A 10,498-nucleotide genomic window follows, 5' to 3' on the forward strand; every position below is an offset into this window, starting at 1 on the left:
TCATTTTGAAGTATTCGCCGATGGTGGTACCTTGGAAAAAGTAAATTCAAATAAAGATATTCCCAAGCTGTTTATTTCAAACGGTATTAAATGAACCACAACTTGAATTTTTTGGCAAGTAAAATTTTTGGTAGAAGCGACAGAGTGATTGATCGTGTGCCAATTGTTGACGAAGACAAAAAATAAAAACGTAAGGCGTAAAGTGGAAGAGAGAAGCCGAACATTAAAACATTTTATATATTTTATTTTTGTTGTGGTTACCTTTGTTCTCAGCCAAACAAATAAAATTTGTATTTACCATCTGTATTTGTTGTTGCTGTGAGTACGCAATTTAAGTGAAGAATCGCCTTCTAGTCAAACCGGTTGGCACTCGCGATTGCCTTTTTAATCTGTAAGTCTTTTTTAAAATTTGAGCTAACACCAAGTCAAGGGGCTGGAGAATAAGATATCTTTAGTAGAAGATCCAGGAGATCTAATCAAGAAACCATATTTTATGTATTTTACACACTTTATTTAAAACTGAATATAAAACAATATATAAATTAAATACAAACCTGGAATTCATTTAAATAAATACTTAATCTTTGGTTAGAAAAAGATATGTGATCTTATAAAGCTACCTAACTACTTTAAAATATAAACTTAATCTCCGACCGAACTTTACTTCGTTTTAAATTCAGGCTATATTGTAAAAACAGCTTTACAAGAGTAGTATAATTTATTGGCAGATTTTAGAAGATTTAAATGAGTGATTCCGACCATTCAGAATAAAAATTTAGCATTATTTTTAGAGTTTTCCGGGTACTGACTAAAATCGAGAAAACGGGTAGGTTGGAACTTAACACTTTGTGCACCCCATCCATTCTTGGGGTTACCCGCCATAATTCAAACACAGAACGGCGAAACATTGTTTTAGCGGCGAAGCAGTGTAACTGTATGTGACTATTATTTTCGCCGCAAATGGGATTTTTTCGCCAGCCAGCTGTTCACACCAACACGCAGAATTTTTTTTAAAAACAACAAAATTGGCGCATAAATAATGTTTTTAAATGACCTAGGACAGCCACTTATATTGGAGGCTGGAAAGAAATACGGCCCCTTCGAGCAGGTGGGGATTCTATTGTCCATTAACCGCCTTAAATTACATATAGGTTGATCCTCTAGCACCGTGGAGCATTGGTCCTGTCGTCTGCCGCATTTAAAGATCATGTTGTTCCAGAGGAATGGTCCAAACTCGTACTTGGGTCGGAGGCGGACCTTTGTTTTCTTCAACTGCAGAATGTTTTTAAAAACGCCCATTTCACGAACTGCACTTTGAAAACGTTGATCCCCAATAAACCAACTCAAATAGAGCACGGTGGAACCAAGATCACAATCACGTTAATACCAGCGGGAAAAAGCGAAGATGACTTCATTAACCTGTACTACATCGAAAGTAAGTTTTTCCAAAGGATCATATCCAGTAAACTAACCGAGTCCTCTTTCCAGACGGCTACACAAGAACTCTCATTGTGGACCGGCTGTCCGGCTACTTGGACTTCCTGCCCAAAGCCAATTTGTACTTTCATCAGGGCCTTAGCCAAGGAATCGATGTTATGTACGTTGACGAAGGACTTCTGGATGGAACGCAGTTAAATGAGAATCTCTACGCCCTCGCTCACCTGATAAGACCGAAACACATCTATGGACTGAGGCAGAAGGAGTTACCCAAGTGGCTGCTTGATCTCCGCCGGCAGAAATGTCCCGTCTAGCCGATACAGTAAAAGTCGAGCGTTTTGTAGAAAATTATGCATTTAAAACGAAGACCTGGTAACAGTCAAAAATAAAATCTACTTAAGACCCACGAACTCGGATTCCTAGCCCCAAACACTATCCCTTCGTCGCCTTGGCCTTGCTTTTCACCTTCTTCACGCGCTTCAGGCCATCCATTTTGCTCTTCATGAATTGTGAGTACATGCCCATCATTGTGGGCACATCCTCCTGGCGGACGACAGTGGAAATCTGGCGAAAGAAGCATTGGTATATAGTAAATGGGATTTGCAGGTGGAGCCTGGGCGTCGTTACCTTTTGCGACTTGGACTGGGCTCGTATCAGGCACATGTATGTAGCTGGCTTGGGCAGTGGCGGTCTACCGGCACGGGGCACGGGCTTGTCGTGGCCATCATCTAAAAACACATAGTATTGTTATTGTTGTTGTTTTGCGCAGACACGATGCCTTCATGGGAGCCCTACTCACAGCGTTTGAAAGTTAGCGTAAAGGAGGAGTCCTTCTTCGCCGCATTGGCGATCTTCTCCAGGCGCAGGATAAACTGCAAGAGAACCGGTTAATTAGCTATTTAAAACAGTTGTTTTTGAAATATTTACGTTCGAGTTATCCAGCAAAACCATTTTCGTGGCAAAAAAAATAAAAGTTTATGAAAAAACGTCAATTATTGTTGATATTTTTTGATACTTTGTTTCTGGTCACTCTAAATTCCAGAGCTGTTGCTTAACATTCGACATCTTAAATGTCAAGATAACAATTCTACACGTTTACAGATACATGGGGTCGAATTTTGGTCGGTTCGGGGTCATGTAAATGTAAAATTGATACATATCTGCTATATAAAATATCAATCTATTTATATATATAATTGGGACGGAAGTATTTTGATTTGGGCTGTTGAAAATATATCAAAATATTAATATATCGATATTTTAAGGTGATATATTGTATCACTATTATTTTTTTTATAAAATCGAATCGATATTTTTCAAAATATCCGACAGTCGTCAATTACAAAACGGGAGAACTTTTTGCCATTTTATCTTCTTTCTGCCATATGTGCAAATGCAAAGCTTTTGAAGTTTGCAACTACCCGCAAATTCACCCCCAATTTATGTTATCACTCATTTTTTTTTTTAAATAATAATAATAATGCATACATTATTATATATTTATATTTAACCTGTTTAACTTATTTTCCCACAGAATCTAGCTGTACGGCCAACACTTGGGCGAAGTGACACTGACAGTTGAGGCTGGATTTTTTAGGCCTTTTCTGGTGAGGCAACCAGGGCTGCCAAATAGTTTAAATTTTTTTAAGAAAACAAAGCGGAACCAATTTGTGTAATACATTTGAAAATATAAACCTCCAACTACAAACAAGGTTCGCTTTTTAATTAATATTTGCCATGGCAACCTCTTAAACAAAACCCCTTTGTTTTCCATATCGATAACACAGTCGGACCGAGTTGGCAGCTCCACCAAATGATTGGTTGAGAAAGCAGAAAAGACGAGAAAAAATCGTAAAACTACGAAAACCTACAAGTGCGGGCAACCGAGGAAGCTGTTGCACCAACGCCGACCACTATCCGCGCCCTCCGAACACCCGCGTCCGCGTCCGCCGCCACCACGAGAGCAGCGACCAGCAGCATTAGCCCGAAATCGGCAGCAACGGTGGTGCAAGCGAAGAGGGAAAAATTCCAGCCGCTCGAAATCCGCGCCAGCTAAAGGAAGCGCCGCCCACGCCGTCATCAGCACTAGCGTGTGAATTAACCCCACTCAGCCCCTGGCTCGCAACCACATCTATCCAGTGCTCGACGCAGCTCCAGTCAGCGCCACAAACTCGACAACATGGTGAGCAATTTGCGTTGCTCCAAGCCGGTCACCTCTGTGATCAGGCCAGGCTGAAAACAACCCATTGTTGTGTCGTTGGAAGATTCCGGCCAGTGGAAAGCTAAGCCACCGCCAGGAAGTGTTCAGTGTTTCAGCGTAACACACTCACCAGCTAGCACTGAACTTTGACCGAAACGAAACGCTCACTCATAAGCACTTTTCCCCCTCCCTATCTCCCTTCCAGGACGTGTTCCTTATGATCAGGCGGCAGAAGACCACCATCTTCACGGACGCCAAGGAGAACACAACGGTGGCCGAACTGAAGCGAATGATTGAAGGTGAGTGCGGTGAGCCGGCGGTCAGCCAGACTATGGCTGAGTGTGCGTGTTCCCCTATTTATAGATTGGCAATATTGAGTAATTCCATGATTGGCTTACTCCCGCAGGCATACTGAAGGTGCAGCCTGTGGACCAGCGGTTATACAATCAGGACAACGATGTTATGGACGACGACAGCACGTTGCAGGACTACGGCGTGACGGTGTCCACGGCCAAGGCGCAGTCTCCGGCGCAGCTGGGCTTGACATTCAGGTGAGCGAGCGGTTGTTGTTGCTGCTACTCTGAGACTAGCTGATAAGCAGCTAGAGCTGCGCGGGTTATCTAGCGGACGCAGCTCGCAGCCCGCACGTGTCCCGCTAAATGGGTTGCGGCCAGATGCTAACTGGACGCATGATCCTAATGACCTTTCCTTGCCTTGCAGGAACGAAGTGGGCGATTTTGAGACACTGGACATGTCACCATACTCGGCACCACCAGACTTACCTGAAGTGATGAAAAACCAAGAGGCCTCGAACGGACAGGAGCAAGTTGCATAAGGGAGCAGTCAGAGTCAGTCAGTCAATCACCCCTACGAAAACAATAAACAGCAGCAACCACATCATCAAAAGCAGCAGCAGAAGCAGCCGCATCAACTAAGCCGCAAGAAGTGTGTGGCGAAACGAGACAAACTAAATCCGCTAAATATCCAGAGACTCAATCCTACTGTCGCTCGCTTTTGTCCCCCGCAAACGAAAATTTAATGAAATGAATGAAACGCCGAACGGAAGGGCGAGATCCGCACTCAAATTGGGCTGCGATATCCACAAGTCCGTCTGGTCAGAACGCAAAACAACAACAACTGCAGCCGCAATAGCTAAATATGCATTTTTTCGTTGTTTATAGCAAGGAACAATTCACTATGATTCTAACACAACAAAATTGTACTTTGGAATGGGATCTATAATATTCGGCTTTAACTTTACCCCCACTCTTGTTTGTTTCTTTTTTATGGAATTTATACGAATTTGTTGAAAAATACACAGTCATAAAAACAAAGTAATGTGCGAAATACGCCACATCGTGCAGAAATTTCAATCCCCGACACCCGAAACCCCATGCCCACAACCGGATTCTCCCATCCCTCGGCACGATCCTTCGTAAGCAGAGTGAAATATGGTGAATATTTAATGAATATTGGGATCTAATTATATTATAATTTATAATCAAATCATTATTTTTGTAATAAGATTTAATTATTATTAAAAACAAACAAAGAAACCCCCCGCCATCAAGCTAATCACTCTCATCCAGATCTGCAGTCATGGCAGCCACCTCCGCGTCGTTGGCATCACTGCCGCTGCCCTCCTCGTCGTCCTCAGCCGTCGTGCCTTCAATAAACGAGGCGTTGCCGCTCTGCTGCAGCTCCTGGTGCTCGAGGTACTCCTGCAATCGGTCCTGGAAAAAGTTAATGAACGTCTGCTTCTGCTGCGCCGTGGCAGGGAAGTAGTGGCCGCCACTGTGCTCCAGGACCTCGACGTTCTTAAACTGAGCGGCCAGCGATTCGCTCATCTGCTTGGGTATAATCTCATCCGTTTGGCCGTAGATGTGGAGCGTGGGTATGCTGATGGGCTCTTCGTAGGCACTCATGTGCACCAAACTGCCGGAGAGGAAGCCTGAGGCGAGCACAGCAAACTCGGGTCGGATGGAGGTTACTATGAGGGACAGGAGAGTGGGATGAGCTTCTTAGTTTTTACTTTTAATCTTCACTTACACTTCTTTTTGGCCAGTCCGCATATCAGACCCACGAAGCAGGCACCTTGCGAGAAACCCAAGAGTCCCTGAAACGGGCCCTGCGTCTTCCACGCCTCCTCCACGCATCGCAGGCTCTCCTGAAAGCCAAAAGCCGGGCCGCCTCGGTTGGTGCCCTTGAAGGTGCCGTCATCCTTGTTGGCCCACCAGCTGCGCTGTTCCGGCACAGGCTCTGCCGCCGATTCCAGTGCTGCGGCCACGTGCGGCGCGGAAATAAAGACGAACTCGGCATACTTGGAGGCAAACTTGCGAAAGGAGCCGAGCTTGTTTTTGAATGCATCTCCGTTCTGGCGATAGCCATGCAGGCAGAGCACGCGCACCTTTTCGGTTATCTCCAGCTTTGGTTGCTGCTTGCTTCCGCCGCCACGACTCGAGCCAGCAGGTTCGGCCGCTGCATCGTTGTTGGTCATCTTAGAGGCGGGTTTTATCTTAGGTTTTATCTATTTTAAAAAATTATTAAAAAACAAAAGGAAAGGGTGCTGAAGTGTGACCGACCGTTAAAATTTAAAGAGGGGTAAAAATACCAAACTGTAGCGCGAAACTTGTAGGCCGCCAAGTCCGTTTATAAACATGTATGTGGTAGTTAATATATTTAATTTTTTAATATATTATGAATTCATAGAATTATTCAATTTGTATTTACTTATTTATCTAGCCTTCCAAAAAATGTCAAAGTATATATGCAAGTTGGCAGCACCTTAATAAATAAACGAAACAGGTGGCAACCCTCTGCCAGAAAAGCCGCATTTTTTACGTAAAACTTATTTTTGGTAAATGCAACAAGTTTTCTAAGCTTTTCCCTTCGACAATACCTGCTATTGGACCAGTATCTTTCACGGATCAGCAGGAGCACCAGCCAGAGAATGATCTACACCACAACACTACTGTCCACGCGCGGCAGCCTCTTCGGTTCGCTGATGAGCAAAGTCAGGCAAGTTGTAGCCAAGGAGCAGGCCTCCGGCTCCGCTCCTCCTCCACCCAATGACACCGACAACAGACCACTCACACCCAACAGGCCTTTGGCAGCCGCCGGCATCAGCCACAGTCCGGCGGTGCAGTCGAAAACGCTGGAGGAGCAGGTGGGCCTGCCGCCGAGGCCCAAGAAGCCGCTGACCCCCTACTTCCGCTTCATGCGCGAGCAGCGTCCCAAGCTGGTGGCCGCCAATCCGAAGATCACCACCATTGAGGTAGTGCGCCAGCTGTCCAAGAGCTGGTCGGATGCGGACGGTAAGCTGAAGGAACGCCTGCAGGCCGAGTACAAGAAGGACCAGGAAATCTACATTGAGCAACGCACCAAGTACGATGCCAGGCTGACGGACGATCAGCGGGCGGAGATCAAGCAGCTCAAGCAGGACCTTGTTGATGCCAAGGAGCGCCGGCAACTGCGCAAGCGAGTCAAGGAGCTGGGTCGACCGAAGAAGCCTGCCTCCGCCTTCCTACGCTTCATTGCCAGCGAGCGCACTAATTCACCGCAGGACCCCAAGCAGACTTACCGCGACTGGCACCAGAAGACGACGGCCAAGTGGTCGCGTTTCACCGACTCCGAGAAGGAATCCTACATGCAGGAGTCGCGCAAGGAGTTGGAGATCTACAGGTGCGTAGATATTATTACGAAATGGCTGCGTACAATGAATATCGGCCCTAATTTGTGAAATTTCTTTAAGAATAAGCAACGTTTTCTAGCATACCTTAGCCGTACTTTTAACAAGTTTTGTTAAACAAGAATGTCTTAACATTCCTCCGCTTATATTTCCCAATTTAAATTCTTTTTTTTTACTATACTAAAAGAAACTATGTTTCTTAATTGTTATTAATATTTTCCTTGCAGAAAAGCAATTTCCGTCTGGGAGGAAAAGATGATACGCCTAGGCCACATCGACGTTGTGCGTCATGGCAATCTAATCGATCCGCCAGAGCCCAAGAGCCGCAAGTCGCATGTTGCCAAAGAGAAATAGGGCTATGTAGCTGCTTGGCACCAGCCCTCCGCCATCACATACATATAATTCATACTTCATTTTGTTTTTTTCCGTTTCCCTCGCTCTCATCGCAAATTTGTTAAGGTTAGGCATTATAGAATAAATGCTCGCCCGCTTAAGTACAACTTATATTTCTCTGTTCCTGCTGCTAAGTATACCAAGAGTAACTTTAGTCACATTCTGGACTATGTAAATAGCTTCAGCATTAAATATAAAGACAGTTTTCAATTTTTACAAAGCCATGTGCATATTTTCAACTAATTGAAAGGGGATTTCTTATGTAAAACCTTAAACTAACCCAAATTATTGAAGTATTTTTGCCCTTTGCCAACACGCTGCGTATAGAGCAGGCACGTGGCATCGGTACTTTCTAAGTTTCTAAGCGAACTGACCAAAGAATGGTTTCTTTGGGCAAACACGTGTCTGAGTCTTACGGGGTTAATATCACACTTGATTTCTAGTTGATTTAACACGGTAATCGAAACAGTTTTAATCTCTCTGCGTAGATCACGGTAAACAAATATGCGTTAAATTTGTCACCTCAAATGCGCAGATTATAAAAGGCTATGTAGGAGCTATAATTGGTACAGTCAGCTTTCGACTGGAACTAAAGTGAGGGTTAAGCTGCGGAGCGAGCACAACCGCTCGTTTTTAGGTTCAGTTTCCAAATGAACGCACCGCTCCGAGGCCGGATCCGTCTGGCCGCCTGGCTGAATGATATTTCCGCTGCCTTGGTCAGCGCTCTCCCTCTCTATATCTCTCTGAATTATTGCTGACTTCGGGGAATTCGGCGATAACCGTTCGAGTTTTTAATCAGGGGCGGAATATGGTCATAGAGCCACAATTTTGGGGTATTTGGGTCTAATTGGTTATGGAGATAAGAATTTCTAAGTGGAAAAATTCGTTTTCTTTAAATATAACAAATTCTCAACTTTTACAAGAAACAATAATTCAAAAATCAACCTTTTTTAAAAAAACTAATAGAAGATATGATTAATTTTTCAGTTTTTTTGATAAATGCAGCAGAAGCCAACTAAACATTTTGTATTGTAACTTTTGTACCTTATTCCGCACCTGTATTTTTCAGGCCCGGTCTTGCTCCCGCTTAGCTGAATTTTGAAACATTTTCGGCTCTCCGGAGAACGCTCAAGTTCTCTCAGGTAGCCGGCGGGAGAGAGTCTCTCCTCTGCCATCCAGTAAACCCCTCATGCAGCTCAACAGGTAGGCATCACATTTATGTATGTATATCTGTACATATGTCTTGAGATTTCCATAGTTTTCGTCATGCCGCCTGGGTTTTCTGCTCTAAACTACTGAAAATGTTTTCACCTAATTTTCGTGGCAGCAATAGAGCTATGCTCCAAACTTTATTGGCCTGGCATTGGCCAGAGCACTTCGAAACGCCAACGACCGCCACATTCTTGGGCAAGAATCCGAGTTACCTCCGTGCTTTTGGCCAAAACACCACGTTCGGGCCGCCAGCAGCGGAATTGCGCAAGCCATTTTGGCGCAACCTTGGGCTACTGCTAGCAACTGCTACTCCGAAATCCGAAAACCAACCACTGCACACGCACACGAGTGTATTTTTTTGCAATAGAAACAAATAGCGAAAACAAAACGAATGAATTCCAAACACAACTCCTAATACGCCTCTTAGCCTGGCTAATAAAATGTGCACAAAATTCGGCATTTCGAATGACAAAAATGCATTAGACAGTCAATAGAGGCAGTTGGGAGACAGCTTGGGCACGATTAAGGCCTTTAAGTCGTTTATTGATTTGTGGTTTCCCAGGTTTCTGATTTAGCTCCTAAGTGCAGTGGAGATTCTATAGGTCGAACCATATCTTAATGGCTTATTATTACAGAAATTTTTGATTTCACCCGAATATATTGGAACATATTAGTTTCATTTTTAAACAGTGGCTTTTTATGAATACTCGGCGTATAACTAAGTTTAATTTTTCAAAACCCAGAATGAGTATATGTATATAACTGTATGAATCTAAATCTTAAAGCCTTGTATGATTAAAAAACAGACACAACTTGTTTTTAAACTATTTTGATACCCTTAAAGGCTATTTTTATTTTAGTCAGAAGCTTGTTACGCTGAGAAGGAGTCATTTCCGACCCTATAAATCATATATATTCTTGATCAGCATCAAAAGCCGATTCGATCTAGCCATGCCTGGTCAAAAAATAAACTTGTACAATTTTTTCAAAATTTCAAATTTTTATAAGGGGTTACATCATTAAAATTGTCAAAAATTGGCAAAAATTTAAATTTCTTAAATTGTTTAATTATGTATACAGATTTATTAACCTTATAAAAACTAACCAGAGGAAAGCTTTCCGAATTAAAATTAATGGTTTTTTGGCTTAGTTATGAGATTTTAAAACATTGATTTGTCGCAAAAATAATCGTATAAAACCCTCAATTAATATTAATTTAAAAAACGCGAAAATTTTAAGCTTAAGCTATGATTGATTTCCGATTCCATCCCATAATTCCATAGGAAACTGCACGGGAATAAAAACCTCTGCTTTCGAAGTTATTGTCCTTTGTTCATTAATAAATCTAGTTAATTCCATCTGGGATTGGTTTAAATAACAAATATATTCGGCAATAAAATATACTCCCAATAAAATTAACTCTTCAAGAAGTTTCCCAGTTTGGAGGCCATTTAGAAAGGCCACAAATATTGAATTCAGTTCCAAATCCATCTAAAATATGTTGGTCTCCGTGTTGTTGTGCACCCGTAAGATTCTCCATTCCAAGGGGAGGCAGCCAGGTGGAACCA

General features: G+C 43.2%; 5 protein-coding genes and 1 long non-coding RNA gene across 8 annotated transcripts; 4 read left to right on the top strand and 2 right to left on the bottom strand.

The window, feature by feature from the left end:
- Positions 1–963: 963 nt before the first annotated feature.
- On the top strand, positions 964–1,847 carry LOC110188239 (uncharacterized). The gene is made up of 3 exons (XM_020957901.2): positions 964–1,108; positions 1,165–1,435; positions 1,489–1,847. The coding sequence occupies exons 1-3, from the start codon at positions 1,040–1,042 to the stop codon at positions 1,749–1,751; spliced, it is 603 nt and encodes a 200-aa protein (XP_020813560.2). The 5' UTR covers positions 964–1,039; the 3' UTR covers positions 1,752–1,847.
- On the bottom strand, positions 1,774–2,579 carry Srp14 (signal recognition particle 14). Its single transcript, XM_020957903.2, has 4 exons — positions 2,365–2,579; positions 2,237–2,309; positions 2,065–2,165; positions 1,774–2,001 (listed from the first exon to the last, which is right to left on the bottom strand). Exons 1-4 carry the CDS (start codon positions 2,386–2,388, stop codon positions 1,870–1,872), a joined length of 330 nt encoding a protein of 109 aa, XP_020813562.1. The 5' UTR covers positions 2,389–2,579; the 3' UTR covers positions 1,774–1,869.
- A 409-nt stretch (positions 2,580–2,988) lies between these two features.
- On the top strand, positions 2,989–5,193 carry EloB (transcription elongation factor elongin B). The gene is made up of 5 exons (XM_020957902.2): positions 2,989–3,149; positions 3,225–3,619; positions 3,843–3,936; positions 4,044–4,188; positions 4,358–5,193. The coding sequence occupies exons 2-5, from the start codon at positions 3,617–3,619 to the stop codon at positions 4,470–4,472; spliced, it is 357 nt and encodes a 118-aa protein (XP_020813561.1). The 5' UTR covers positions 2,989–3,149; positions 3,225–3,616; the 3' UTR covers positions 4,473–5,193.
- Positions 5,099–6,427, bottom strand: LOC110188236 (esterase CG5412). Its single transcript, XM_020957895.2, has 3 exons — positions 6,249–6,427; positions 5,687–6,164; positions 5,099–5,627 (listed from the first exon to the last, which is right to left on the bottom strand). Exons 1-3 carry the CDS (start codon positions 6,294–6,296, stop codon positions 5,209–5,211), a joined length of 945 nt encoding a protein of 314 aa, XP_020813554.2. The 5' UTR covers positions 6,297–6,427; the 3' UTR covers positions 5,099–5,208.
- On the top strand, positions 6,345–7,938 carry TFAM (mitochondrial transcription factor A). Of its 3 annotated transcripts, none has more exons than XM_020957900.2 (3): positions 6,345–6,655; positions 6,740–7,318; positions 7,553–7,938. In XM_020957900.2, exons 1-3 carry the CDS (start codon positions 6,588–6,590, stop codon positions 7,677–7,679), a joined length of 774 nt encoding a protein of 257 aa, XP_020813559.2. In that variant the 5' UTR covers positions 6,345–6,587; the 3' UTR covers positions 7,680–7,938. The 3 variants fall into 3 exon arrangements, with proteins under 3 accessions (XP_020813559.2, XP_020813557.2, XP_020813556.2); XM_020957898.2 differs by having other exon boundaries at positions 6,425–6,655; positions 6,722–7,318; XM_020957897.2 differs by having other exon boundaries at positions 6,446–7,318.
- A 314-nt stretch (positions 7,939–8,252) lies between these two features.
- On the top strand, positions 8,253–10,346 carry LOC147643584 (uncharacterized). Its single transcript, XR_015271796.1, has 2 exons — positions 8,253–8,921; positions 9,046–10,346. It is a non-coding gene; the product is annotated as an uncharacterized LOC147643584 (long non-coding RNA).
- The last annotated feature ends 152 nt before the right edge of the window (positions 10,347–10,498 follow it).

This window comes from Drosophila serrata, unplaced genomic scaffold, assembly GCF_035046125.1.
Source record: "Drosophila serrata isolate PLE 108 unplaced genomic scaffold, ASM3504612v1 contig_269, whole genome shotgun sequence".
In the NCBI taxonomy this organism is placed as follows: domain Eukaryota; kingdom Metazoa; phylum Arthropoda; class Insecta; order Diptera; family Drosophilidae; genus Drosophila; species Drosophila serrata.

What these genes read in the sequence shown, in the direction of transcription:
- LOC110188236 (XM_020957895.2), bottom strand. Translation starts at nt 6,296, where the DNA reads ATGTTTATAAACGGACTTGGCGGCCTACAAGTTTCGCGCTACAGTTTG. An exon ending in AAGTTTCGCGCTACAGTTTG is followed by an intron (nt 6,165 to 6,248) that starts GTATTTTTACCC and finishes TTTTTAAAATAG; the next exon opens with ATAAAACCTAAGATAAAACC. An exon ending in CGGACTGGCCAAAAAGAAGT is followed by an intron (nt 5,628 to 5,686) that starts GTAAGTGAAGAT and finishes TGTCCCTCATAG; the next exon opens with TAACCTCCATCCGACCCGAG.
- LOC110188239 (XM_020957901.2), top strand. Translation starts at nt 1,040, where the DNA reads ATGTTTTTAAATGACCTAGGACAGCCACTTATATTGGAGGCTGGAAAG. An exon ending in AATACGGCCCCTTCGAGCAG is followed by an intron (nt 1,109 to 1,164) that starts GTGGGGATTCTA and finishes TTGATCCTCTAG; the next exon opens with CACCGTGGAGCATTGGTCCT. An exon ending in TAACCTGTACTACATCGAAA is followed by an intron (nt 1,436 to 1,488) that starts GTAAGTTTTTCC and finishes TCCTCTTTCCAG; the next exon opens with ACGGCTACACAAGAACTCTC.
- EloB (XM_020957902.2), top strand. An exon ending in ACTGAAGCGAATGATTGAAG is followed by an intron (nt 3,937 to 4,043) that starts GTGAGTGCGGTG and finishes TTACTCCCGCAG; the next exon opens with GCATACTGAAGGTGCAGCCT. An exon ending in CAGCTGGGCTTGACATTCAG is followed by an intron (nt 4,189 to 4,357) that starts GTGAGCGAGCGG and finishes CTTGCCTTGCAG; the next exon opens with GAACGAAGTGGGCGATTTTG.
- TFAM (XM_020957897.2), top strand. Translation starts at nt 6,588, where the DNA reads ATGATCTACACCACAACACTACTGTCCACGCGCGGCAGCCTCTTCGGT. An exon ending in AAGGAGTTGGAGATCTACAG is followed by an intron (nt 7,319 to 7,552) that starts GTGCGTAGATAT and finishes TTTTCCTTGCAG; the next exon opens with AAAAGCAATTTCCGTCTGGG.
- Srp14 (XM_020957903.2), bottom strand. Translation starts at nt 2,388, where the DNA reads ATGGTTTTGCTGGATAACTCGAAC. An exon ending in TACGCTAACTTTCAAACGCT is followed by an intron (nt 2,166 to 2,236) that starts GTGAGTAGGGCT and finishes ATGTGTTTTTAG; the next exon opens with ATGATGGCCACGACAAGCCC. An exon ending in CCCAGTCCAAGTCGCAAAAG is followed by an intron (nt 2,002 to 2,064) that starts GTAACGACGCCC and finishes TTCTTTCGCCAG; the next exon opens with ATTTCCACTGTCGTCCGCCA.